At 41.4% G+C, this 25701-nt stretch overlaps 2 protein-coding genes across 12 annotated transcripts in view; both read right to left on the reverse strand.

Annotated features, from left to right (window-relative positions):
• Window positions 1-16329: 16329 nt before the first annotated feature.
• LOC114550800 (uncharacterized) lies at window positions 16330-19013 on the reverse strand. 2 transcript variants are annotated; one of them, XM_028571681.1, is made up of 3 exons: window positions 18642-19013; window positions 17801-17895; window positions 16330-17677 (listed from the first exon to the last, which is right to left on the reverse strand). In XM_028571681.1, the coding sequence occupies exons 1-3, from the start codon at window positions 18838-18840 to the stop codon at window positions 17228-17230; spliced, it is 744 nt and encodes a 247-aa protein (XP_028427482.1). In that variant the 5' UTR covers window positions 18841-19013; the 3' UTR covers window positions 16330-17227. The 2 variants fall into 2 exon arrangements, with proteins under 2 accessions (XP_028427482.1, XP_028427483.1); XM_028571682.1 differs by lacking the exon at window positions 18642-19013 and adding an exon at window positions 18360-18441.
• Window positions 19014-19628: 615 nt separating this feature from the next.
• r3hdm1 (R3H domain containing 1) overlaps window positions 19629-25701 on the reverse strand; it is a 46674-nt gene continuing 40601 nt past the window's right edge. For 8 of the 10 annotated variants that reach the window (XM_028571617.1, XM_028571618.1, XM_028571615.1 and 5 more), the window contains 5 exons: window positions 24035-24216; window positions 23228-23384; window positions 22093-22190; window positions 21781-21865; window positions 19629-20663 (listed from right to left, as the gene is read on the reverse strand). In XM_028571617.1, coding sequence (XP_028427418.1) covers window positions 20344-20663; window positions 21781-21865; window positions 22093-22190; window positions 23228-23384; window positions 24035-24216 — 842 coding nt within the window. In that variant the 3' untranslated portion in view covers window positions 19629-20343. Of the gene's footprint in view, window positions 20664-21780; window positions 21866-22092; window positions 22191-23227; window positions 23385-24034; window positions 24217-25701 lie in introns of those variants that run through there. The other 2 variants (XM_028571623.1, XM_028571624.1) reach the window with 2 other exon arrangements.

The raw sequence follows: 25701 nt of genomic DNA on the forward strand, positions 1-25701 counted from the left end.
AGCAGCTTTGGGAGTTTCCCTCATTATCTGTGCATAATACACCTACGTATTGGGGCATATAAAGCCAGAGAAAACACATTAGCTTTCATCTAGATCCTTGTGAGAAGACACAGAAAAAAAAGTCAAATGGAAACTAGATTTCCCTAAAGGCTTGATAAAGCATCACATTCACATTTTTCTATCTTTTTCAGAGTGTGAACAGACACCCTTCTGGTCTCCAGGCCTCACCTCTCAGCCTTCAGGCTACCTTCCCAACACGGCAGCACTGCTATTTTCTTTTTTTTTACAAAAATGGGAAAACAGCAGCGTTCTGCATCAGCTCTCCCCTCTGTGACAAAGTGATTGGACTCTCTGTGTTGCTGGCAGCGTTTTTTTTTTACAGTGGAACAGCTCCACCCTGCAGGCTGTGTGATGGGAGTCCCGTCTGTTGTGTGGGAGCTCTGCCTCCAGGACACAACACTGCCAGGAGAAAAGGGACGGGGGGATTTTACACACTATAGCTCTGCTATTTGACTGCCATTTCTGTACCATAAGCATTTGACCTCATTTAAATTCTGGCTGAATCAGAAGGATACAGGGATTTTACCTGTCATTTTGTGATTTTTGTATTTATGTGATATAGAAATATATATACGCGCATCATCATATACACTCGATCTCTACATCCGTTATCCTCTGATGTTTACCATTTCTTTATGTCTAAATAAATGCATCTTGCTGAGATTGAAAGAGCCATAGCAGAGGAGACAGTGAGCAAAACCACATTAGCTGAGGTGTTTACGCAGTGTGGCCCTGTGCCCTTCTCCAGTTTTTTTAGGCTGACTGCTCTGTGTGTGTGTGTGTGTGTGTGTGTGTGTGTGTGTGTGTGTGTGTGTGTGTGTGTGTGTGTGTGTGTGTGTGTGTGTGTGTGTGTATGTGTGCTGCTATAGCCTGCAGCGTTGCCAATCTCACATTTGGGCCAAAGTGAGATTTTGCAGAAACATCTTAAAGGATAATCCTGCCCCTTTATATATAAGATATCATCAATATGTAATGCATTTAGTAGTTTTTTTTTATGTGTGCTATCAGTGTTTTGGTTTATTATGTAAAAAGAAAAGTTTGATGATGGTATGGTTTACATTTTGTACTATGTTGTAATCTGCAACTGCCTTTATCATTTCAATTGTTGATTGTAAAAAATGCCTTGCAATAAACCACAGTAAATTGGTATAAACTTAGAGCAAAGAGTCTAATAAAGCAAAGCTAAACTAGACACGTCTTGTATTGCATTCTGGTCTATTGAGTCTTATGTCAATATAGAAATTGGTTCCCTGCCCCCTGCATCTATATCTACGTTTTAGATAGCTGAAATAGATAACAAACTGGACCCAGCTGAACATACAGTGTAGTGGACATTGAATTTGGTCTTTATGTTCATAGAACTGGCAGACAAGTGCAGTAGCCCAAATACTGTGCATGGTTCCCAGAATAGAAATGAGGGTACCACCTGTTTCTGGTCACATGGGGCTGTCAACATCCTGTGCATGCAGATACCAACTACTCCTAATCAGAACAACCTCCATATATAGTCATTTTTATACTGCAGGAAATCAAACCACAACAGTCCTTTTTTGGAGATAGGTTAACAGAACATGTACCTTAGCATCAGTTGGGTCAGCATCAATAAGCTCATACTGCATCTCTCCTTTGGAACCCTTTCACCGTGTACAGTATGTAGCTGCCTACCATCCACACTAGCTCTTACATAAAATATAATAATGCAGAGATGCCCTTGGAAAGTGAGGGATTTTTTAGTAGCTAGAATTTGGGTCCCAGACTGTAGGATTTTGAACGCCAATTTATAATAACAAAATAATGATATTCTGTACATTTTAATTAATAGACTAATCAAATTTGAAGCATACAAACTGTATGAGATGAATACTGGATGACCTTGCTCTGTATTCCCATAATGCTTTATTACACAACTAGGTCAGCACACATCTACCTTGCAGTATTTTTTAAAGCAGTTCAATGTGTTGGCACAGTAAATGCTGGAAACATAACATTAAATCAGCCACAGATATTTTTAAAGCTATAAATAAGTTTATCTATTCATAGTGAACAAAGTTCCTCAAAGCAGCAATACTGAAGTTTCCAATGACGAACTCACATCCGTGTGCGGCAAGCACCTATTTACTATCGGTAATATCCAGCACAGTTCAGGTCTGGGTCACGCACCAGTGCACATAATTCTTGGAGTACCACATGAGAGGGATTTGTCATGTTGTTGCAATGATTTCCAGAAATGTCAAGCAACCACAGTTATGGTAATCATTTGAAAATAATGATTAAAAACTATGTTTTTCCAAACAGGTCACAATGGAAGAGGATTAGGGCCACATGTGAAAAATGTATTTGAGTTTTGAGTTTAAAGTCAAAATTCTGAGTTGTTGTTTTTTTTAAGTAAAAAATAACTTCTGACTTTATTCTCAGAATTCTAAATTAAGAACTCAAATAAATTATTCTTATATGGCCTTATACTAATCCTCTTTCATAACAAAATGTTTAAGAATGAGTAACAAATAATACAATTTGAAGTGAATCTGAAGTGGTTTGGTTTTAGCTAGTGGGCCAGCAGTGCTGGGGGGGTGTGATGAGTGAGTCTAGGTCACTGGGCCGCTCTTCGTCTGCCCTGACGGCATGCTGCCCCACAGTTATCTCTGTCGGCGTGCATTCAATCAGCGGGGCACTGACATTTACTGCAGCACACATTCACTTGTTTCATTTTGGAGAGGGATTTCCTGGATGGTTAGTCACCGTGACTGGAAAATTAAGGGCAGATTCAAAACAGTTCAGGGAGAAATAGCATTGGAAGTCTCTTTTTGTTCTTTATTCAAAAATCAGTGTAAGCACCATGGAGGGATTATAGTATATTTTTGCTGCCATCTTGACCTTGGTACCCATAAAAAGGAGGCTTGTGATATCAATCAAAGTTAAATGTATATTATTACATGGCTTGCTTGAATTCTAATGTAGAATGCCCTGATCACCCTGTCGGGGTTGTATTCGCTATAACTACCGCCTCGCTCTACATTATCCCTTACTTAGATCATTTGTAGTGTGTGTGTGTGTGTGTGTGTGTGTGTGTGTGTGTGTGTGTGTGTGTGTGTGTGTGTGTGTGTGTGTGTGTGTGTGCATGCATGCCTGTACATGTATTTTCACACACAAATTCATTTTCCTAATAGTAATTTGCATGGAGAACAAATGCTAAAAGCAGTGACATCACTAAATTCACTTCAATCCCACCATGGTGACATCATTAAAGAGACATAAGGTAACTGTAGTTATTAGAATTTTACTAGTGACTAATGGCGTCATTTGAAACATGTCATAATGTCAACATCACATGGGTGTCAACTGACTCTTTGCTAAACCGCATCCCCCTTAGATAAGGCCTATTGATTCTAGCACATGCAGTAATTTTCCAGTCAGAATCCAGTTGAGGAAACATGTAGAAGACATGGTAATAAAGAAAATTCTTCTTGTTTTACAGTGTAGAGCTAGTTAGTCCTAGTCTAGCCATCAAACACATCAATACCTTGTTTTACATATTGCTGATTTGTTAATTTTCTAATGTAAACTCTGTTGTGGCTGGTGTATTTTCCTTCCATTGCTAGTAATTATGAGTAATATCCACCCCCAGTCCGTTCAAACCTGTCATGGGAGTACACAGTTTTACCAAATACAGTATGAGTCACCTGCTTTCACTTAACATTGCATCAGATGGAACAGCAGAGCCAACATGTCTCATCATTTAACAGGTAAAAACAGCTCCACTACGACATTCCGGGTTTTCTAGTGCATGAAGCAATGGCAACTAACTGGAACCCCCTAATGAATCCTAATAAGCTTCAGCTCTTCCCCCCCTTGGCTTTACTGACACATGACATTTTGTTTTAATAAACCATTAGCTTAATATCCTCCTCCACTATACTGTAGGGCAGCGAGGGCACAGCACACACACACTGTGACGGGAAAACACAGAGACATGCACACAGACAGAGGCAGAGGAGAAAGGCAATGGTGCGTACAGTAGAGTACAGTAAGTCTGTGGAGTGTCTCCCGTCAGTCATTAGGTCTGTTTAGGCATGGATACACACACGGATGTAATGAGGCACATTGAATGTGTTCAGTCTGTGTGTATGTTTAGATTGAAGGATGAATCATTTCAGGGATGACCTGATTCTTCAGGGAAGTTTGAGTGTGTGTGTGTGTGTGTGTGTGTGTGTGTGTGTGTGTGTGTGTGTGTGTGTGTGTGTGTGTGTGTGTGTGTGTGTATGTGTGTGTGTGTGTGCGCACATTTGGGGGTTAATGGCGCATGAAATTATGTCTTCATTAACATCTCCTCAAGATAAACCACATGAAGGGACAGTAATCATATCTGTCAGTTACATACATGACAGGAACAAAGGATATTTGGGAGTCTAATAATTACAGTAAATGACTACATTGAAAAAATTATTAAACTTTTCTGGTCTGATCGGAAAACAAAAACAGCCGCCTGAAAGTATGCTGAAGTTACACCCACATACAGGGCTCTATAATGGAACGTTAACATTAGCTTATCTTTTTGTGGCCTGCCTGTTTTTATTGTTCTTTTGCCTCTTAACAATTTTTTGTGTGATTGTGAATTGTGAACTGTGAATGCATTTGGTCCGTTAATTGTTACTTTATAAGTTCCATGAAGCGGTAACGTTTTCAACGTTTTCATAATGTGAGGAGGGTCTTGCACATCTTACACAACCTGAGGATGAAGTGAACTTATTTATTCGAGATTCTTGGACACTTTGGCCTGGGGGAGGGTTTTTGTAATTGGGTTAAACTTTTGTACAATGATCCCTATGCAGAAATTATTACAAACAATATTTAAAAACCGATAAGAATTAAAAGAGGCTGTAGACAAGGTTGCCCACTGTCCCCCTTACTTTTCATAATTGCAATCGAACCGTTTGCCATTGCTGTGAGAGGACATAGTGGAATCACGGGTATAGGCATCGGAGAATCCATTTTAGAACAGTTACATACCTGGGAATTCAAATTGTTCCTAAACTGGAAAACTTAGTGAAAGCTAACTACAGCTCAATGGTGGAATCTATATCCAAATCAATCACGGAATGGTCTGGTCTTCCTATCTCTCTGATTGGTAGAATTAATTTACTTAAAATGAACATTCTCCCCAAACTTTGATATTTATTTCAGAATATCCCCCTGCTGCCTCCTTTATACCTTTTCTCCAGAATGAAAAAAAATTCAATAATTTTATATGGAAAAATAAACGCCCTAGGCTTTGTCTGTCTCTTTTATATCTACCCTATGACAGAGAGGGGTTACAATGCTCTAATTTGCTGTGGTATTTTTGGCCAGCACAGCTAAGAATGTTTATGTTTTACTTACCACAGACAGACCCTTGACATGGAAGGATATTTATTCATACTCCCTAAGTCTCCCATTCCCCACTTATCTATCAGATGAACCTAAAAAACTCAAAATATTGTGTTAAAAACATGATTGGAGTCTGGCAAGAAGTTAGGAATTACTTAAAAGTAAAAATTATTTTGGAAGGGGCATCATCTCTGAGTTTTATGACTTACTGAAAGACTTCTCTCCTGAGTCTAAATTTAATGCATGGAAAACTGATCTACAGGAGATTATCTCAATTAGATTAGATATGGAACCTAGGATCATTCTGCTAGGTCTTCATCCAGAGGGACATAGAATAAAGCTTCATGAAAAAATGTTTCTAAACAAGTGTTCTCTACAAGTAAAAAGGACAATAGCCTTATCATGGAAAAACTTTGGTAAACCCGCTATCGCTGGTTTAGGGAACTAACTTCTTGTTTACCTCTGGAAAAAATGTCTTACACTCTTAAGGACAGACAGGAGGTATTTCAAAATGTATGGGGTCGTTTCATCAGTTATATGAAGGACAATGATTTGTCACGCCTGATGGACGGGCCTGGGACAGTATAGGTGACCCTCTGCACAATCTGCATAACCCAGTTTTTCCTCGTCTCCTGTTCTCTGGATTATATGTTAATGCATCTTCTGTGGACCCATGATTATGTGCCTTCAATGGGGAGGCCCCCTGACCGGTAAGTATTTTTTTTTGTCATTTTGTTGGTACAGTTGTATGGAGCAAGTGTTTATAGTGTGAAAAATATGTTCTGACGGAGTATGTTTGTACACTTCTGTACCATTTTACACACTTCTCTGCTATTATTTGTTCTTGTATGTCTTTTTTATAAAATGAAAATCTAATAAAGATATCGTTAAAAATAAATAAATAAAAATAACACTGTAGTTCAGTTCTGGCTGTATCTTGCAGTCATGTAGTCATGCAATCCAAACCAGAGCCTGCTGTAAATACCTCATGATCCTCGGAAATGTGTGGCTGCTGTGCGAGGATGTGGTTTTTTTATTTAACAACCGTGCGCAGACCCACCACAGTCACCCCGATGAGTCAAATCACATCACAGGGAAATCCAGATCTGAAGCGGTGTGTGTCTGTGTGTGTGATGTGTGAGGTGGAGATGAGAGTGACAGCCAGGAAATAGCCTCCAGTGTCATCCAGCTCTTTATCACAGTAATGATAAATGAGAAGCTCCATATGTGTTGGGAGGATTTTAATGTCAGGACTGAAATTTGCCCTCAGATATATCAAATACACAAAAGGCAACAAAAAAAAGGATAATGCAACCATTGCTGTCGCCAGTGAAGGTCTGATCAAAATCTATGCAATATTAATAACCACTGACAATGTTGGCATGATAGTAGGGTGTGTTCTTTAATCACTTTCAGGCGACATAATGCGCCCCTGGCTACTTTATGGAGGTCCTCAGCTGTTAATGACATTTAGTAACTAATTGTATTCCTTAATGCATGACCAGGGGTATCATGCATCTATTTTTTTTTTTTTTTTTTTTTGAGGTTTCAAAACCTATAATAAAGACAGTCAATTACTTTATTATACAAGATAAAACATCTAATATTAATCTGGGTGACTGTGGCTCACCTGCCTCTCCAGCTGTCTGTGCTCTGCTACAGTTTCCTGGACGCCTATATTAAAATGAAACCTGACATAAAACATGCGTCTCTCTGGCTACTTTGCATACTTCACTTAAAACAGTGTGTGCTAAGTGTTAGCATCCTTAAAGTATAATTTGCTTTCTTACTGGGAGTTAGATGAGAGGATCGATACCGCTCCCAAATACAGTAAATATGAAGCTAGAGCCAGGAGACTGTTAGCTTAGCTCAGCATAAAGACTAGAGGTGGGTGGAAACAACTAGCTTGTGTCTGTCCAAACGTAAAACATCCCCCTTCCAGCATCTCTAAAGTTCACTAATTGACAAGTCGTATCTTGTTGTTAAATCCGTACATTGAATGGTAAAATGACAAGCTACAGGGGGTTATGTGCTGCACTATTTCTTTGGTCGGGCAGAGTGCTTCCAGTCATCATGCTAAGCTAAGCTAACCATCTCCTGCCTGTAGCTTTATATTTAGGGTGCAGTAACACTGCAAAACATAATGCAAAAACAACATGGACATTTCCGAATCTTACATTTACCTTTACTTAGCTAAGAATTTTTGGTTCTATCTTCCAACTGTAACTTTAGCTAACAAGAATGGCCTTGTTTTTTTGACACATTTGATTTGAGGTGTTATTAGAAGTTAGTGGTCTCTCTAAATACGGCCTCTACATCCACACCAAAATAACCTTCTCAGATATTTCATGTTCTGGTTAAATATAGTTAACAAGCAGGCCATCTCTCTGGCCTATATATGCATAATGTGTGTCACCTTGTAAACAGATTTAAATGTGAACATTTTTCATTATGCACTTTGACAATGTTTTGCTTCGTCTTTACATTTAGTTGCACTTGTCACAGTAAGAATAAGACTAAAATGAATGACGGCTTAATTATATATTAGCTGGGACCTCCATACTGGCTCACGTTGTTTTTAATTGGGACTTAAAATTATTCTCCTAATCGATTGACAATTCTTGTTCTTGCTAAATTAATTTAATTGATTAACAGTTTGTTTGATTGTGAAACCAAAGGTCAAAATTCTGAACATTTTTTAATGATATGAAGCAGAGAAAAGCAGAAATCTAGCTATTTTCAGCAAATATATGGCTTTTTCGCTTAGTAAATAACTTAATTACTCATTTATCTAAATAGTTAACCTCATTCAAGTTAATGTCATGTTGAGATAAACTGTTTAACATATGTGAGAAAGCAGAAAGTAGAGCATCACTGTCATCTGGATTCCTCACAGCGGTGTGCCACACAGTCAGATGAGAGCATCATAGAGCTTCCTAATAGCTCGGTGTCCCCTTCTCTTTGTCAGCACTGTGGTGATGTTCATGCGATCTTTGAGCTCTTCCCCAGCCCAGCCTGCAACCCCCCCACCTACTGGCAAGCCTCGGCCCTGTGGCCTGGAAATCAGCACCAGACATGGCGAGGATGCAGTGTGCGAAGCCAAACCGTAATGCTGCCCAAAGTGATTGAGGGAGCTTGGAAGGGGGGGATGGGTGTAGAAGCAGGAGGTGTGATTGTGTCAGCATCTGTGAGTGCGCATTTATGTGCAGGAATATGGAAATCCTGCACACAGAGAAATATGAGACTGTAATGTCCTGTATGTGCACAGAACAGCCAACGTAAATATCAGACATGTTTCATAACGGTTGGGTTATCCCAGACAAGGATGGAAATCAAATGGAGGCACGCTGACCCTCTTACAGCTGGGTCTTTCAGGGCTTCTGTTAGGGCTTCCTGAAAGGGAAAGAGTACTTAAAGCAAGAGGTGTGTTGTGGGCTTACTTTGAGCCACTGTGGTGCTGGGATTTAGAGGTTTTGGGAGGCGGGGGTTCATACCAACATTTCTTTGATCTACTGAAGTGGCCTGAGGTCTGAGCAGCCTGCTGTGAGTGGGGCGGGTGGGTGTAGGGTAAGTAGGTGGGGTGGAGTGTGTGTGTGTGTGTGTGTGTGTGTGTGTGTGTGTGTGTGTGTGTAATTCAACTCATAAAAGAAAGGTTATACATAAAACACTGTAGTGCATAGCCTTGTATTGAAAGGTAATTGTTTTTAATGAGATTAAAAACGGGTGGGATTAATATGAGAGGCTGTTTAGTTCATAAATCATAGCACATACACCATTACAGTGTGGAAGAGAATACTGGTGTGTATCATACAGAATCACATTGTGTAAGACAGTATGATAATATTATTATTTATTGGACAGTAAGGCAAGTTCAATTCTTGTTCCTGATTGGTTCACTGCTTAAACAAAAGTTGTTTGAATGACAGCAAGATTGTGATGTTTGTTTTCTGATTATGTTCCTCGTTGTTTTCCCAATGTATAAGCCAATCAGAAAATGTTACGATTTCAATTTTAATCAACCTCACATATAACTATTACCAATCACATATATTAATAAACTATGCTATGTGATACAATCAATAACATTCCCCTAAACATAAAATGAAAGGTACACCGTGGAATTTTTGACCACTTGTAGCGCTGTGGAGCAATGTTTTAGTAGTATTTTAGCAGTCAGTAGTATAAACACATGCAAAAGAACACACTGATGCAAGTAACGCGATACACATTCCTGACACCTTTTACACACTATTCTACTGATCGATAGTTGGTGGTGGTAACATGCAAAGAATAATGGTAATGTGCCTGCAATGGCAGTTAAAAAGAAGAACATGGATGTATAGAAAATGCATGATTTATTTATTTATAAAAAGCCAGCTTTTAGTGTATGAGGAAGGAAACATCTTCATCACATTTGTTACGCTTCAAGGAAATACACAATGACTTTGGGTGTAAACAGTGACTATAAATATAGCTGTGTTTGTTTTCAAGAAAACTCCCCAGGGGGCCTTTAGGTTCATATTATCCAATTCTTAAATTGTTATGGTTGCTAAGCTAAGCTAGGCTGGTTCTCCTAAGGACCCACAAACTAAAGGCTAGCCTAGCAGACAACATCAATAAGCTGTCTCTGTTCCCCGTGAGCTGCGTTTGACTTGAGAATGAGACCTAAGCTTGCCTGGGTAGAGGGGGACTCAACCCTACGTCTGAGAGGGGTTGTGCTGTGTTTGTGACTCACCCAGCCACTTCTCGTCCACGCTCCGAAACGGCCAGCCCGCTCGGAGAGTAGTTGTTCAGTTTAAAAAAGGTGTATTTTCAAATCATTGTGGTGTGTGGTAAACAAGACCAGCTTCAGTCTTGTCTTCAACAGTATCCTCTTCCAGCGTGTCAGCCTGCAGCTTGCTGGGCTTAATTGAGTCAAACACCACACCCCTCATATGTGCACATGACAGTCTGGCCCTGTCCATCAAGCTACAGCCACACCTAACCATAACAATACAGAGCTAGGGTTTGTGTGGGAGAGTATAGTGGTGTTTATGTGAGATTATAATCCTTTTGTATAAGAGCAAGTATAATTTATTGGCCTCTCACAACATTACTGCACTTACTTTACTCTCATGTTGACTACATTTGGCTGTGTAGGTGCAAAACCCACCATTTGTCCAAACGTGATGCATTGCTTGCTTTGTTTAACGTAGGGCAGAGATGCTCCTCTCGCTGAAGTGGTAATGCACAGAGAAAGTGCATTAATGTAATATATGGGATGGAGGCAGCCTGAGCAAACGAAGAGGAATTCCTTGTAAAAACAAGCACACGAGTGCATGTGACACACTTGCGAAGGCAGCAGAGGTTTGGTGGGCCGAGGGTGTAGCTACGAGGGAAATGTCACTTGTCTCTCCTCGATTCCAGTCTGTCTCCACTTATAATAAAACTCCCATAAAACCAATAATGTTGTGCAGATGTAGACGTTTTGCCCGTGAGCTAACTATATAGAAGGCGCAGTATGTTGGGAATGGCTTTGATCAAAGCTTTATGAAGGGGACGGACGCTTTGATGATTTTGCTGACATTTCCAGGAGACTTTAAAGACTTGAGTTGGGCTAATCAAATCAGTGTGTATTCTCTCTCTTCGAGGTTAGGTCGCATGTATGCGGCTAGCCTAGGCTGGAGTTTGGTTTTTTATGGTTTGGAGATGAGGAGACATTGTGTCTAAGTGTTTTTTGAATGAATTAAAAGACATTTGCACATTCTGTACAGATACAGGCCTTTCTGCAGACTTCTTAATGTGATTTGCAAATTCTATATTTTCATTTTGAAAGTCCTATGTACAGAATGCACAGCATTGTATATTATGGTCTATTTAGCTTTGTGACCCACTGATTTGGACTGTAACTAACCAGCATGTTGGATTATATGATTTGTGTAAATGTCTTCCTCATTTGGAGACATCTTTGTCCTTTGTCTAAGCACTAACATTTTACTTAAAGCCAGCACCATTCGTCTTCACCACACGACTGATTTCAGATGCCGACAGCATATAAATGCACTCATCACACACACCTGCATGTTCTAACACACCCATGCTGGCGCATCCTGTTGGCTCAGTAGGCCACTGATGTATTCACAACCTTTTCTTACACGCCGTCGCCTCTCTCTTCTCCATCTGTCCCTTCTCTTTTTACCATTTAGTCCAGACAAACCAGATAACACTGGGGTGGGTAGAGAAAACCCGAGGAATGAATTATACGGGGATTCTTTTTATGTAATCTGTTCACAGTGTAATTATGTAAATCTTTCTATTGTCAAGGGGGGACTGGGTTTCTCTGCTTGGCTGTCACAGATAGTAAAAATGGCAAAGTTCTCATTTTGTTTGCGTCCAATCCTTTGCAGTTCTTATTCATAACACAGGGTAAGTGAACTCATCACACCGATCACATCTAAAACTTCAGGGTCACAGATTTTATTATCAAACCGGGGTCCTATCATGGTCAGTGCAGCATGTATAACTGCAGACAGAAGACGAGATAGTGCCGCTGATGCCATTTCTGTGGTGGCTTCAATTCTGAAAAATGTCCAGGCCATTAAATCTTACAGGTGCTTTCACACAAATCTCAATTATTAGACCTATTTCTGGAGTTTTCAGCTCCTGCACACATCCATGTACAGTTTAAAATAAGACAGAGTGCCTCATATAATCTAGAGCCACACACATCATTTCATGCCATGACGTGGTGCCACCTGAGAAATGTGCCTCTCAGGATTCTGGTATCTTTTGTCAGTTAATGGAGGTGAGAGATGAGGGCTGAAACTGAGAAGCTCTCCCTCTGCTATCACAGCACATCGGCACACTGAATCATATGATATTTTGGACCAGCTGCAGTCAATGAACCAGCTGGGCCATCGAGCCTGTGTCTGAGACCAAATCTACCACAGCATCACTTTCTCCACAAAGGTTTTATTGTCTTCATACTATGATTTCTATCTCCCAAATGCCTTGCAACACTGTTATCTTTAGCACAGATCAGTCCCAGAGGCCCTTGTTTGCACACAGCCAGCATCAGACTCAACTGCCCCCCCGTCTTTAAATATTCAAGTGCAAAGTAATAGTTATGGGGGGCCCACATGTGGCGTCCGTGTGTTGAGCCTTGCGGCCAGCGGTGTCAAGGTTTAACAGGCAGTTGCGATTCTTCTTTACACCCCGCTAACTGCGATCTTTTTGAAATGGTCAGAGGAGAGACTGATTATTGTACCGCCACTTCCTGGATCGGCTCGTAAGTGAGGTTGTGCAGATGGGACGCTGAAATGTGAGAAAGCAGGAAGACGGAGCAGATGATCAATACAGTACACAGCATGGACTTAAAGGATAATTCCACTTCATTGCAACGTGGGTCTTGCTTTCTGTGCAGAGCTGTAGAAGTTCAACAAAACAATATCGATAAATGATGAGCTATATTCTGAAATTATCATTCTTCCTCCCACAACAGAGCCACAAAGGACTTCTCTTGCTATGGTAGGTACAGCATCTGCATGTGCTGCAGTGGTGAAAGAAGTATTCAGAATCTGAATCCTTCACTTAAGTAAAAATACTAATACCACACTGTAATAAGACAGAAGACAGGAACGAGGGACAGGTGTGCAGGGAGGTGCAAGGTCACAAAGGCGGGAAACTCTCAACTGGCGGAGGCATGGGGAATGACAGCGTCAACAAAGAATAGAGGTAAAAAAGTAGTTGGAGTAAAACGCTTAAAGAGCACCACAGTAAATGGGATCACTGGGTTGATACCAATCTGAAGGCACACAGTTTACCTCTACACATTAATCATTAAAAATTCAGTGGGATCCGGTGTGTTTACATTATGGGTCATATGCTGTGAGTCCAATCAAACACCCTTCATCCTTTCTTCCACAGCTAACACACACAAACTGTTTTCTTGGTCTGTTGCCCCCAATTTCTCCTACATGGGTCTTCCATCACAACTCCCTAACACCCATGGTGGTTGGGGGGGAGGGGTGGGGGGGGGCAGTGGGTACAACTTGTATCCCTCCCTACCTTCCCCCTCCTGGGCAGGGTGATGATCTGTAAAGAGAATCATTAAGACGCAATTTGTGACTGCAGCGTGCACACACACATCGCCTGGAGAAGACTATTCATCACCAGCAGCCCCATCCCTCACTGTGAAGAAATGTGACGCGGAGGCTTGCTGCTTGTGACCTCTGACTTCCAAGATATGTGTGCCTCAACATGACCACACACGCATACGCACTCAGAAATAGAACAATAGGTGGTCTGGTGGTGACAGGCACCATCCAGCATGGACGGACTGGCGTGTACCCACCAGCCCTCCTACATATGAGCACGCTTTGTAATCGTTTGGGGGTCTTGATTTGTAATTGTTTTGCGTTCCTCTGTAGTTGCTGTGCCTCTCTTGTGGTAGTTTTCCATCTCTTTTTGGTAGTTTTGTGTCTCTGTGTGGTTGTTTTGAGGCTCTTTGTGGTCATTGTGTGTTTATTTGTGGTAGTTTTGCGTCTGTGATCATTTTGCTTCCCTTTTGTGACTCTTTGTGTAGATTTGCATATTTTTTTCAGTCATTTTGTGTCTCTATGTAGTCATTTTGTATCTTTGTAGCCATTTTGTGACTCTTTGTGTTTGTTTTTTAGTCTTTTTTCTGTCATTTTGTGTCTCTCTGTAGCCATTTTTTGTCTCTTTGTGGTCATTTTGCTTCTCTTTATGAGCATTCTGATTGACTTTCCAATAAGAAATGTCAACAGTCACAGTCCCGACCGGCCTGTGCCTGGTTAGACCCGTTCAGTAATCCATCCATATTTCAATCACAGCTTTGACACACAGCAGACCCCCGTCCCCCATGAAACATCCTTGAGACAGACACTCTGGGCTTCCTTTTCTGGCCTGCTGCTGTTCTTGACCTCCATCATGAAAGTCATACATATTTAATATATTCAAAAATGCAATTACCTAATTATTCTTTATGCATAATGAGGACAAAGAATGAAAAGGGATGTAATGGAGGACCAGCGTCAAGACCATTTCAGGAAAACAAATTCATGCTTTCTGCTCGTTGACCCTCCTTTCCATTTCAACTCCAGCCCCCACCCAAATAAAGGGTAATTGTTCAAGACGTGCTATCAAAGGGGCAGCAGAGGGGTCTGGCTGTTAAGAGGCATCACTATCTCATCTGTGCATCTTTGATGAAGGGTTATTCTGCTGTAATGCAATTCAATTCATCCTCCTGGATGTTTTCATTGTATTCGAGAGCTTCCCCTAACAACGCCCAGTGCTGCAGCTCAGCAACCTCTCCCACTATGTTCCTATGGTAACAACCCACGGTGTGTGTGTGTGTCTGGGAGATGAGTGATTGTCTGTTTGTGTGTGTTCATTATGGTTGTGTGGCTTCTTTTTACATAATAAATCAATTATCGAGGCTGTGGAACAAGCTCATTTGAATAATCGCAGAGAGAAAAAAACGCTCTCCACACAACATGATTTTACTGAGCATCTTCACACAGCACATGTACAGATCAGTATTTCCCTTGGTGAAAGTTCAACACTGTGTGTGTGTGTGTGTGTGTGTGTGTGGAGAGGGTGTATAATGGGGCGTCCAACTGACATCATTTGCTTTGCCAATCTGCACCCGGCTCGCCAAACCCAGCCTCAATAATAGAGAGCCTATGGCAGCAGCTACAGTCTCTCTATTTTGAATCATATGGGAGAAAGTGTCATACTGCCCCCTGCTGTCCAATGTGGGTCCATGATTCTGATCACAGCTAAACTACAGGAGGATTTATGACCATATCACAGCCAAGCACAGAACATACTATAATACAATGTTTCCTCTGTTGATTTTGTAGTGGCAGCCCACCATGGCAAAATTTCTGCCATATATAGCCTCAATGGTGGAAATGTGCATTTTCAATTCTGTATTAAAATATGTTAAACAGAGACATTTTTAAAACTACATTCTCTTCTGGGAGTTTTTTCTTTCGTCTGTCTGCCATGAAGACTTCAGTTTACCGGTTTAAAAAACAACAACAAACGCCTCAAATAAAATGATTTATTCCCATTAAATGATTACAGAATCTCTGGGAGAGAAAGGGAAGATGACAGGTTGTCATCTGACATGTTTTGTTTTATTTAATGAGAAGCCTATCTTTTGTAATAAGGATGTGAGGAGGTTAATTAAGACTTATCCCTACTGCTGTGAGAACATCGTTTGGATTAAGACCTGTTCTTTTAAAGGCCTCATTATTCACCCATGCATAAACAGGAGGGAAGCTTCACCATGGAAACAAAGAGAAAAGCAAAAGCATTGGGGTTTTATAATTTAATAAGAGCACAAGAGTTCTCTGAGTAATGGACACAGATATGTAATAAAGTATTAATCATTCCTATAGTTCTAATTATTAGCCAGTATGAGTGTAACGCAGGAATCAAAATGCCTTTTGTGAAGGCAACATGCAGCACAACTGCACCACCCTGTGGTTGTAGATAAAGGTAAAATCATTTCTTTTCACTTCATCTATGACACGTTTCAAACTCAAGGCCCGCGGGCCAAATCCGGCCCCTCGTAGATTATGATCTGGCCCGCATATCAATTTAGGTTCACAATACATTTTGGCCCACCTAGTTTTTGTCGCTTTTTCTGACGTTGTTGTCTTTTTTTCGACGATTTCTAACTTTTTCCGACATTGTTGTCACTTTTGCTGACGTTTTTGTCACTTTTTCCCATGTTTTTGGGTGCTTTTTTTCTATGATGGCTGAGGAACTTTTTCGTGACTTCTTTAGGACTTTATGTCGACCAAACTGTAAGTGAGAAGACTATATGACACATGCAATAATACAGTCAAAGATATTTGACTTTTTTGATTAAATAAAAGCATATCAATAAAGTAAACATGTCTGGCCCTTGATGTGATTCTTATTTTCCAGTGTGGCCCTTAGTGAAGTTGAGTTTGACACCCCTGATCTATGATATTCTCTCTTTGTGTTTAGCCATTCTATCCTCCACCCTCTTACATAACAGGTGACTCGATACCGAAGGACCGGTGACTCTTATATGCGAGAATCCTCCAACATGTACAGCACGTTAGAGTTCAGGAAATTCACATCATCGCAGGCTTGATTCAGTTTCTGTTCCTCAGGCCGCTCCTCCTCAGCGTAGTTGATCTGTTGAACTCCTAAAACTGACAGGCCAAAACTCCACCAAACTCTGGAGGTCCTCCGACGCCTGCTGGACTCTTGAGGCCGTCTTGGTGGTTTGCCTCTCAGTCAACACTATCCGCTTGAGGTCGCTACCTTCACACTCAACGGACACATCAAGACCTCTCAAGTATCTGTCAAACGACCGTATCCTGCACGTATCCTCCTGATCCTCTGGACACATTGCAGACAGCTCTCCTCAGTATCGCTCTTGGAGGACGGTGAGACATTTGTAAGTCTGGTCTGGAGGATCTTAGCAGTGAAGAAGGTGGAGCTGCTCTGATCTGATCCCTTCAGATAGTCAGTACTGCTGTAGCAGGAGCCTGTGTGATTCTTTCTGATCTTGGTTGCTGAAATCCTGTCTAGGCTGCGGTGTTTTTCTGAAATGTCGTCTTCGCCTGGCTGTTTTGCTGATATTTCCTCTGCTAGGAGCAGGTCCTGGCCTGATAAGAAAGATCTACCCCCTGTTTTGAGCATTTGTCTGGGGTTGGCCTTTGTTCTCTCGGTCCTATATTCTGAGGGCATTTCGAAATTGGACCGATGTCTTCTCTCCTCTTTATCACTTTCGCAAAAGCTCCCGACAGCCAAACTCTCAAGGGAAACGTTTTTGCCTTGAGGAAACGTTTTGAGTTTTTGCATTGGAGAGCAGGCTTTGGACTTCAGTCGCCTCACCTGTGGTCTGCAGCGGCGTTGATAAGCAGTTTGAGCTTGCTGGTCCCAGCTTAGCTTTAGGACCGCTGCAGCTTACAGAGCCGACAAACTCCTGATGAGATATTACCCTCGGATTAGGAGGAGTTTCTTTTAGTTTGGCGGCAGCAGTTTGGGCTGAGACTGTGGATTTAAGCCGTCTGGCCCTGCAGATGAGGTCCTGTCTCAGGGCCTGGACGGCAGCGAAAGGCCCTTCAATGTTGGCTTTCATCTGCTGATGGAAAGGCCGGAAACGTAGCGACCTATGAGCTAAACGCAGACTCTGAATCAGCGACGATTGATCTCTGCCGAATACGGAGAGGTCAACCATAGCGCTGGGGACGTATAAAAACACCTGCAGCACAAGAACATACCTGAATCAGTATTTTATACCATCCGAGAAAAATGTGTTACTCACATAAGTTACAGATGAGCCAAACTCTCATGAAGTTTTCTTTAAAACCAAACCGATACTTACATCTCTAGTGAAGGGAAACACTGTAAGAAGGAAGTCTTCAGGAAACTCATTGTCCGTCATGATCTGTTGCTCTTTTCGCACGACCCTCTCTGCATCTGCCAAGAGTAGTGTACTGTGTTCTGCTATGGTCTCCACCCATGTGCACATTATAATGTTCCATGATGCCATCAGAGCACAAAGCCTACTTATTATCCATCAGTCTGATACTGGCTTGCCGTGACTATAATTTGGCGAATTAATCCATTCATCAGCCAGGCAGCACTTGTAAATACATGTCTGAGCTATACTTCACTTCTCTACATATTGCATAATAGGTTCCCATGGGAACCAATTAAGCATAAAACTGGAGATACTTAACAATGACTATAGTTGGTTTAAGGCATTTATGTATTTTCATTTCCATTCACTGATAAAGGCAGCCTCAGTTGTGCCTCTCGCACAATGCCATTACATTAGAGTCACAGCTACTAAGCATAAACAATAAACAGATGTTTTTTTTGGAACACAAACAAAACATTTGGCATTACTTTGTAAAAAAGTGTAGGAAACATCAACATACCAATAGTAGAATGTTGTTGTTGTTGACATTGTACAAATTGAGCAATATGTAATTTCCTGCCACCCATCATCTTTGATTGGAGTATTAAAATAACATTATTTTTTAAATTATATATTTTTGAGCCACGTGGTTAGTGTTGCTTAATGACCTCTGTGGTTTTGAAAGATGGCTGGATATGTAATAATGCTCTGTGACTGAAATGTAATGATAACGTTATTACATATCGTTATACGCACATATACGATTAGCTAACCTGTGTTAGCTGTAACCCTGTTCATTTACCTTCAATTTTGTCAAAAGTGACAAAAGCGACTCGGTCCATGCTGGTGGGATATTTGACCACCTGGACGTCTCCTCCTCCACTCCTCCTGCAGCTTTGGAAATGAATAGTCAGCTTGTCATTCATCCTGCTTACGGGTAACACGTCGGGCACCCCGGAAACAACCACCGTCCTGCTTCCCTCCCAGGAGTCGGTCTCCATTACAGCCGCAGACACGAAGCCTTGCAAACATCGCAGCTAACGCGCGTTTTTTTCCAACCTCTCCCGCCGTTGCTATAAACACAAATTCAGTTACCTGAAGAGTCAAAGGTTTAGTTCAGTTTCACTTTCACTCTTCTTGGAGCTACGTGTTGGTTAGAAGATGTATCAGAAGCCTTTATCCACTAGGCGTCTCTGTTTCTCTACATTTCAGTGACTGAGAAGAGGGGTTTATTCAAAATGGCTAATTTATGCAGCTGGAAATAAGGCTGCTAAGCAGAGCAAATATCTCTGCAATGCCCAAAAGACAGATACAAGCCTAAGGCAACATTTTCCAAAGAGTTTTTTTTCCCACACTAAAGGAACATCTTGCTCCAAGAAAAAAAATTTGATTTTAATACACCTTCAGTTTTAGATCATTGTTCGCCTTTTAGTATTGGAAAAAGTTATGTCAACACATGTGGTGCAAACATTTATTAGAGTCAAAAAAAAAAAAAAAAAAAAAATAAGAAATAAAGAAATGCCACACCAGACACAGAACACCTCTCATGATTCACACAAACAAAATCCCCCAAAAAAGAAGCCAAGTAGAGTGACAAACTCGATTGCATTTTTCTTGTGCATATAAACATTTTAATTAAATATAAAAGAAAGGAGGCCTGGCTGAGGGGGTCGATAAAAGAAAATCCAGGCCTTGTCCGATACTAATCAAATCTTCATCTCGTTCATCACTTCAGTGCAAATCCAACATTCACGGTGTATAAAAGTGACTTTAAATAATTCAGGTAGTATATCTATTATTCAGTGTTTATTATTGTATGGGCTCACACTGTACAAGTGTTGCTGCACATTATTGTTAGAAGCATGTTATACAAGAGAAATAACCCATTCCTGTGTAACTAACGGAAGATAAATGCTGCTCAGTTGTATGAGTCAGTGGCTAGGACACAGATGATGGAACTGTTGATGAATGTTAAATAAAATAAAACACTTGCTTAGATATGAATGCTCAGTTTCAATGCATTAATATGGTACAGAGCCCCAAATTCTAATTGTCTAATTTTCAAAGTGGGCACAAAAACATTCTTGAACCAGAAACAAGTAGAATATGTGTATGTTTAGCTCGATATGGTGCTGTCCCACTCATACACCTGCTATTAAAAGAGCCACAGTGGAGTCACTAACAGCTGGCAAATGAAACCCAAAGCTCTCCAAACACTTTCACTTTGAAACAGCAAACTAGATTTTCAGAATAGAGAGGGGCCAGCTCAGTAGCCATGGACGCATTTCACAAACAAAACCAAACTCAGACCTGTTGGCCAGAAAAATTATAAAATGAACTAAAACAAAGTAAAAGTCAACATTCATTCTTCAAACATTTGATACGTTTTTTTTGATTTGGACAGAGTCTGGGACTTGATCCGAGAGTCCAGACTGAGGCAGCAGAGGCAGGTGGTTGGATGTGTGTTCATGTGGCGCTCCTTAGGTGCACCAAGATCTTAGCAGCTATGAGCCGGCCTTGTCCGAGTCACACAGCTCCCCTTTGTGTCTGGTACTAGTTCTGAGTTTAAAGGTTGCCTGGGGGCTGCTGTGGTGAAGCGCGGTGCTCGGGGCAGCATATCTGGAGGGTAGCATGGCAAAGATGGAGTATGATGAGGCCAGGTGTCCGCTGGGAGCGTCTCTGGTTGTGTTGCACAGCCGGGGCTGATGGTCCGACAGCCGCTGGATCAATTCGCTCCCTTTGCACAGCTCTGCCAGGAGATGGTGGGAGTCTGTACAGCTGATCCCCTCTGGAGGATCGGTCACATCCAGGATCTGACTGCTCACTGCACACACACACACACACACACACACACACACACACACACACACACACACACACACACACACACACACACACACACACACACACACACACACACACACACACACACACACACACACACACACACACACACACACACACACACACACACACACACACACACACACACACACACACACACACACACACACACACACACACCACTGTGAGCAGCAGAGCCAGTAAGTAAAACAACTATCATGGGTGAAGAGAAAACTCAGACCTGCACCATCGGGAGGCTTCAATAAACTGCTGCTGTCAGCTTTAAAGCTTTAGGTGGAAGGTCAGTCAGACCTGTCGCAGAGTGATCAAGCAAACCTATATACAAATATCACTCAAATTTTGTGTTGTTACTGTTTCTTGATAGGTTACGTTTTCAAAAACTGCCAGTCTAGAGATAATGCTGCTTTTCTTATTTCCAAAAAGTGTGACATTTTAGAGGCAGCGCTGTAATGTTGAACTTTCCACCGAGCCTTAATGCACAACACACTGGGCTGCGTACGAGCCCCCTCCTTTTGATTGTACTAGTGGGATTGTTGACAAAAGCACCTGAATAATGCAAAAAAAAAATACCTCTGAGTGCAAAAATACGACGCCATATTTGAAATAATCAGCACATTTCTCTCGGCACAATACCGCCGGGGCTGCAGGTTCCACTGCCAGGTGTGAATTCCGCCCCGTTTGTAATTTATTCTGCTTACATTCACAAACAGACGCTTTTCTCCAGAGCTGCGGAACGCAGCAAGCATATTTTGACACAACAAAATCCTGCTGTTATTTCAGTTAATCTGCTAAACTGACTACACAGCAGCGGAGTTGATCACGCGATGATGAATTTCCTTTTCTGATTGACATCTAAAACCTGATGTTTCACTCTGGACTGCAGGTTTTGACAAACTGCTTGCCTGAATTCCTAGACAACTGAATAGAAAGCATTTCATAATATAGCAAATTTCTATTTGGTGCATCTTACAGTGGAGGGAAGGTCAAATTTCGGTCAGAAGCTCCGATAAATTAAAAATGGCCGCTGTTATCTCGAGGTTCACTAAAGTCAAGCCTCCCTCTGGACTTCCTATTACCTGCTTCACCTACACTGAGATCTGAAGACAGAGATTTTCTGCTGGCCTTCCTCCCATGACCGCTACGCCAAACCCCCAGTGGACCCTGAGGAGACAGAGGACAACAGTTAGGTTATCTGTGGAGGGCAGAGGAGGGATGTTTGCTCACCTGAAATATAATATCTTTTTTTTTTTTTTTTTTTTTATAAAAGAGGAAGACCTTTACAACTGCAAGCTCAGAAAACAACCGTTAAGATTACTGATAGAAGACTCTGAAAAAAAAAACCCAATTAAAATCAAGCGTATCACGCAGTGAGTGTTTGTGTGTCTGACCTGGTGTTTGGCCACCATGTGGGCAGTGTGGATCAGCGGAGGTCTGATGGAGGGTTTGTACTGCAGAGGTTGGCCCAGTAGAGAGTAGTGTGCTTCACCTAGACAGTAGAGCCAAAACACAAAGTTATCACAAACTGAATTTTCAGATCAGTGGAAACAAGAAACTGAGTTTATATGGAGTTAGATGTGGGTCTTGATCCTGAGCAAACAATGAAACATTTGAATATATGTACTGTATGTATATATATATATATATATATATATATATATATATATATATATATATATATATATATATATATATATATATATATATATATATATATATATATGTGTGTGTGTTTTTAAATTTTTTTTTTATTTGAGCAAACAAAATGTAGTTTATTAGCTTGCAACCTAGCCCTCTTTTTAGGTAGCTAGCCTTCTCCAGCCAGATAAGCAGCAGCTAACTGAGTTAGTTGGCTAATTTGATAATTCCAGCTAAACAGCCAAGGCATTAAGAGTTTCCTTACAACACATTAACTTTGACTGTGTCTCTAAATTTAAACAATTTCAATCTAAGATATGATATTTGTTGGACAAAGTGATCTAAATTTCAGTTTAAAAGCATGCTATAAAAAGGTGGTATGTAACCAATACGGTATAAACTACAACTACCTACGTGTGGCTTTTGAGTAGCTGCTTACCATTGTCCCACTGCTTCCATACCTCCTTATTAACAGATAATCTAGTAGCAATCGGACTGGAGACAAAACAGCCAATCAGAAATGACCTACTCCAATTTTCCAATTGGCTATAACTGTGGCACAGTACAAGGCTGTGTGAGCTTCAGTGAGAAGCAAGGCTAAGCTGAAAGTGTGCAGACCAGGGATGTTGAGAAAGGACAAATGGGTAAAACTGAATGAGAGAGGTTATCATTATATGCTCATGTGGATAATTTACTAAGCACAACATTTTAGTTTGCTCAAATGAAAATCACATTTTGCGCGATAACATCTCTACAAAATAAAATGACCATGCGTGCGAAAAATCTTTGCACACTTCGGATTAAGAAATACAACTGCATACATTTTGATGAGCCTGCTATATCAGTCTGTGAGTGAGTAAACACCCTGGTGGCCCATGTGTCTCTGACCTTGTCCACTGTGGCAGAAAGCTGTAGGGAGCGGCGGGTGGTGGTGGTGCGGGTGGTGGGCCATGACAGGGATGGACGAGATGCCTGATGGGAGGCCCTTGACGCTGGGTGGCTGGCCTGGCAAGGGAGTGAGTGCCGGAGACAAGGGCAGGCTGCTCTACACACAACACACCGGCGGTGCGGCGAGAGAAAGCGGGGAAGAACACAAACACTTTCATTCAAAAAAAGCAACAATCTCGATTTCTCTCTTTCGCAAAGTCATTCTGTCGTTCAAGTTGTTGCTTTAATGTACCGTTTCATCCACATTAGTCCCCCTAATGTACCATTACACCCTAATGCTAAGGACTATTTTCTCCTCGTTTTCAGGTTACGCCAGCGTTGACTTCATTTGCAGAGCCTATTTACTACGACATTTAACCTGCCTGGAGCGCCACGGAGGCCACGTTTGGCAATTCTCGTGTCACTGTCAGACTCAGACGACCAAACTAAATTGGCTTTCAAATTGCTTTCTTGCGACAGTCTTACCTTTCTGACACATGCTGTATTGTCCTATGTGGCAAACATTACCTGAGTAGATTTATAATTTAATTTTACATTATTTGGAAATTGTTGTCAAGTCAAAATCTCTGGGCCACTGAGCTAATTAAATCTTCTCAAAACCATAAGACAACCTCAACAAGGTTATTAAAAGGTTATAAACACAATCGTTTGACTTGACATTACAACAATGCAGTTTTATTTTAACTCTGAAACTCTGAAAAGTGGTATTGTCTTTGCCTAATCGATGCACATGGGCAGCGTTTGTACCTGGGTTGTGTCTGGAGGTGGGGGGAGCTCAGCAGGCCTGCGGCTGCGCTGGTGCTCGGGGCCCGAGTGTTTGTGGCTGGGCTGTTTCCGCTGGCAGGGGGAGGGGGCCCGGGGCTGCTGGCAGGAGGGCGCTGTCATTTGCAGCATCACCATGCCGCTGCCGTGGGCCGGGGGTAACAACCCTGCACAAACACCAAAATAAATAAATAACACAAGCTGGAATTGAAATACTGCGTTGGCAAATCAGGTCACGCAGACATGGTAAAACACACCATAACTTATTTTCATTCATTACATCCGGGTTTCTTTTACCCAAAAACTCTCTTTCAGCACTTTTGTTTAGTTACACATCAGTGGAGACACCGCTCTCACACCATTAGCCCCAGAGCAATTAGGTTCTAAGTGCCTTGATTATAAGGGCACATCCGTAGCAGCAATAACAGTCCAAACCATTTAGCTGCTAAACTTTCTGCAATGATCCGGGAGATCCAATTAGTTTGTGACGCATGAACGTGACTTAACAACCCCCCCCCGCCCAAAAACAAAAAACCAATCGGAGGTTGAGAAGCAACCTTCTGCTCCATCCATTCAAAAAATATATATTCCATCTAATTAATTTCTGTTTACATAAAGCTTGCATTAGGTGAAAATCACATTGGAAACTTTGCACAGCCGACGCCAATGTTGATTTATGAATTATTACCCAACAACAGTAGCAAGGACAATGGATATTTGGACTTAATCTGCAGATTATTTCTGGCCCCGGCCTAGCCAATTAAAAATGTTTACTGGTGACGCTGTAGGTGAGGCCGCCGCGAGACCTTCATCTGACCTCATTACTGACGGGCTGGAAATGATGGCTCCCTCCATTGCTCCCCGTAATAATCAGGCATGAATAATAAAGGTCATTAGTAAGGAGACTGCCCCACCTGGGCCTCTGGACAGAGATTCTGTGAGCCGTCGAAAGGCCAACACAAAACAGGCAATACATGAAAAGATGGAGAAGGGTTATTATGGCGACTTTCAGTATTTATTTTTATATTATTTCACCCCTTCCATGTCTGTGTGACATCCACTTAAGCCGTCTCCTCACACGGGCTACGGAAGAGCTTTTTTCCCCCAGAGCTGTGGACAGGTCGCAGAAATCAACCCACACCCACACCCACACCCACACGTCTGCTTAATGCAATAATGGACAGTGCAATAATGACGCAATAACCTTTGTGTTCATTGCTATATTTATATCGTGGGTAATATGTGTAGGTGGTCATGGGCATGAGTGAGGTGTGTGGGTGTGGGTGAGAGTGTGCATATATCTCATATTTTATCTTGTATTTGAATGCTGCGAACTGGATTGCTCCAACCAAGTTTCGTTATGTAAATATATGCAATGACAATAAAGATTTCTCTATCTATCTTTGGTAGTTTCAACTATCTATCTCCCAATTTACCTATATATCTCTTTCAACTACACATATCAACAAGGTCCATATATCTGCTGATATTAACTTATTAAAGAAATGCCTTCGCCTCATGTTTTCTGTACTGCATTAATGATATCAAAGCATGTATGAGTTCACATATGATGGTCTTGTAGTGAACAGCAAGCAGTTCATTTAGAATCATCATTTAGGAGTAGGACAGTAGGGAAACAAGGACTATTTTTC

This window comes from Perca flavescens, chromosome 24, assembly GCF_004354835.1.
Source record: "Perca flavescens isolate YP-PL-M2 chromosome 24, PFLA_1.0, whole genome shotgun sequence".
In the NCBI taxonomy this organism is placed as follows: Eukaryota; Metazoa; Chordata; class Actinopteri; order Perciformes; family Percidae; genus Perca; species Perca flavescens.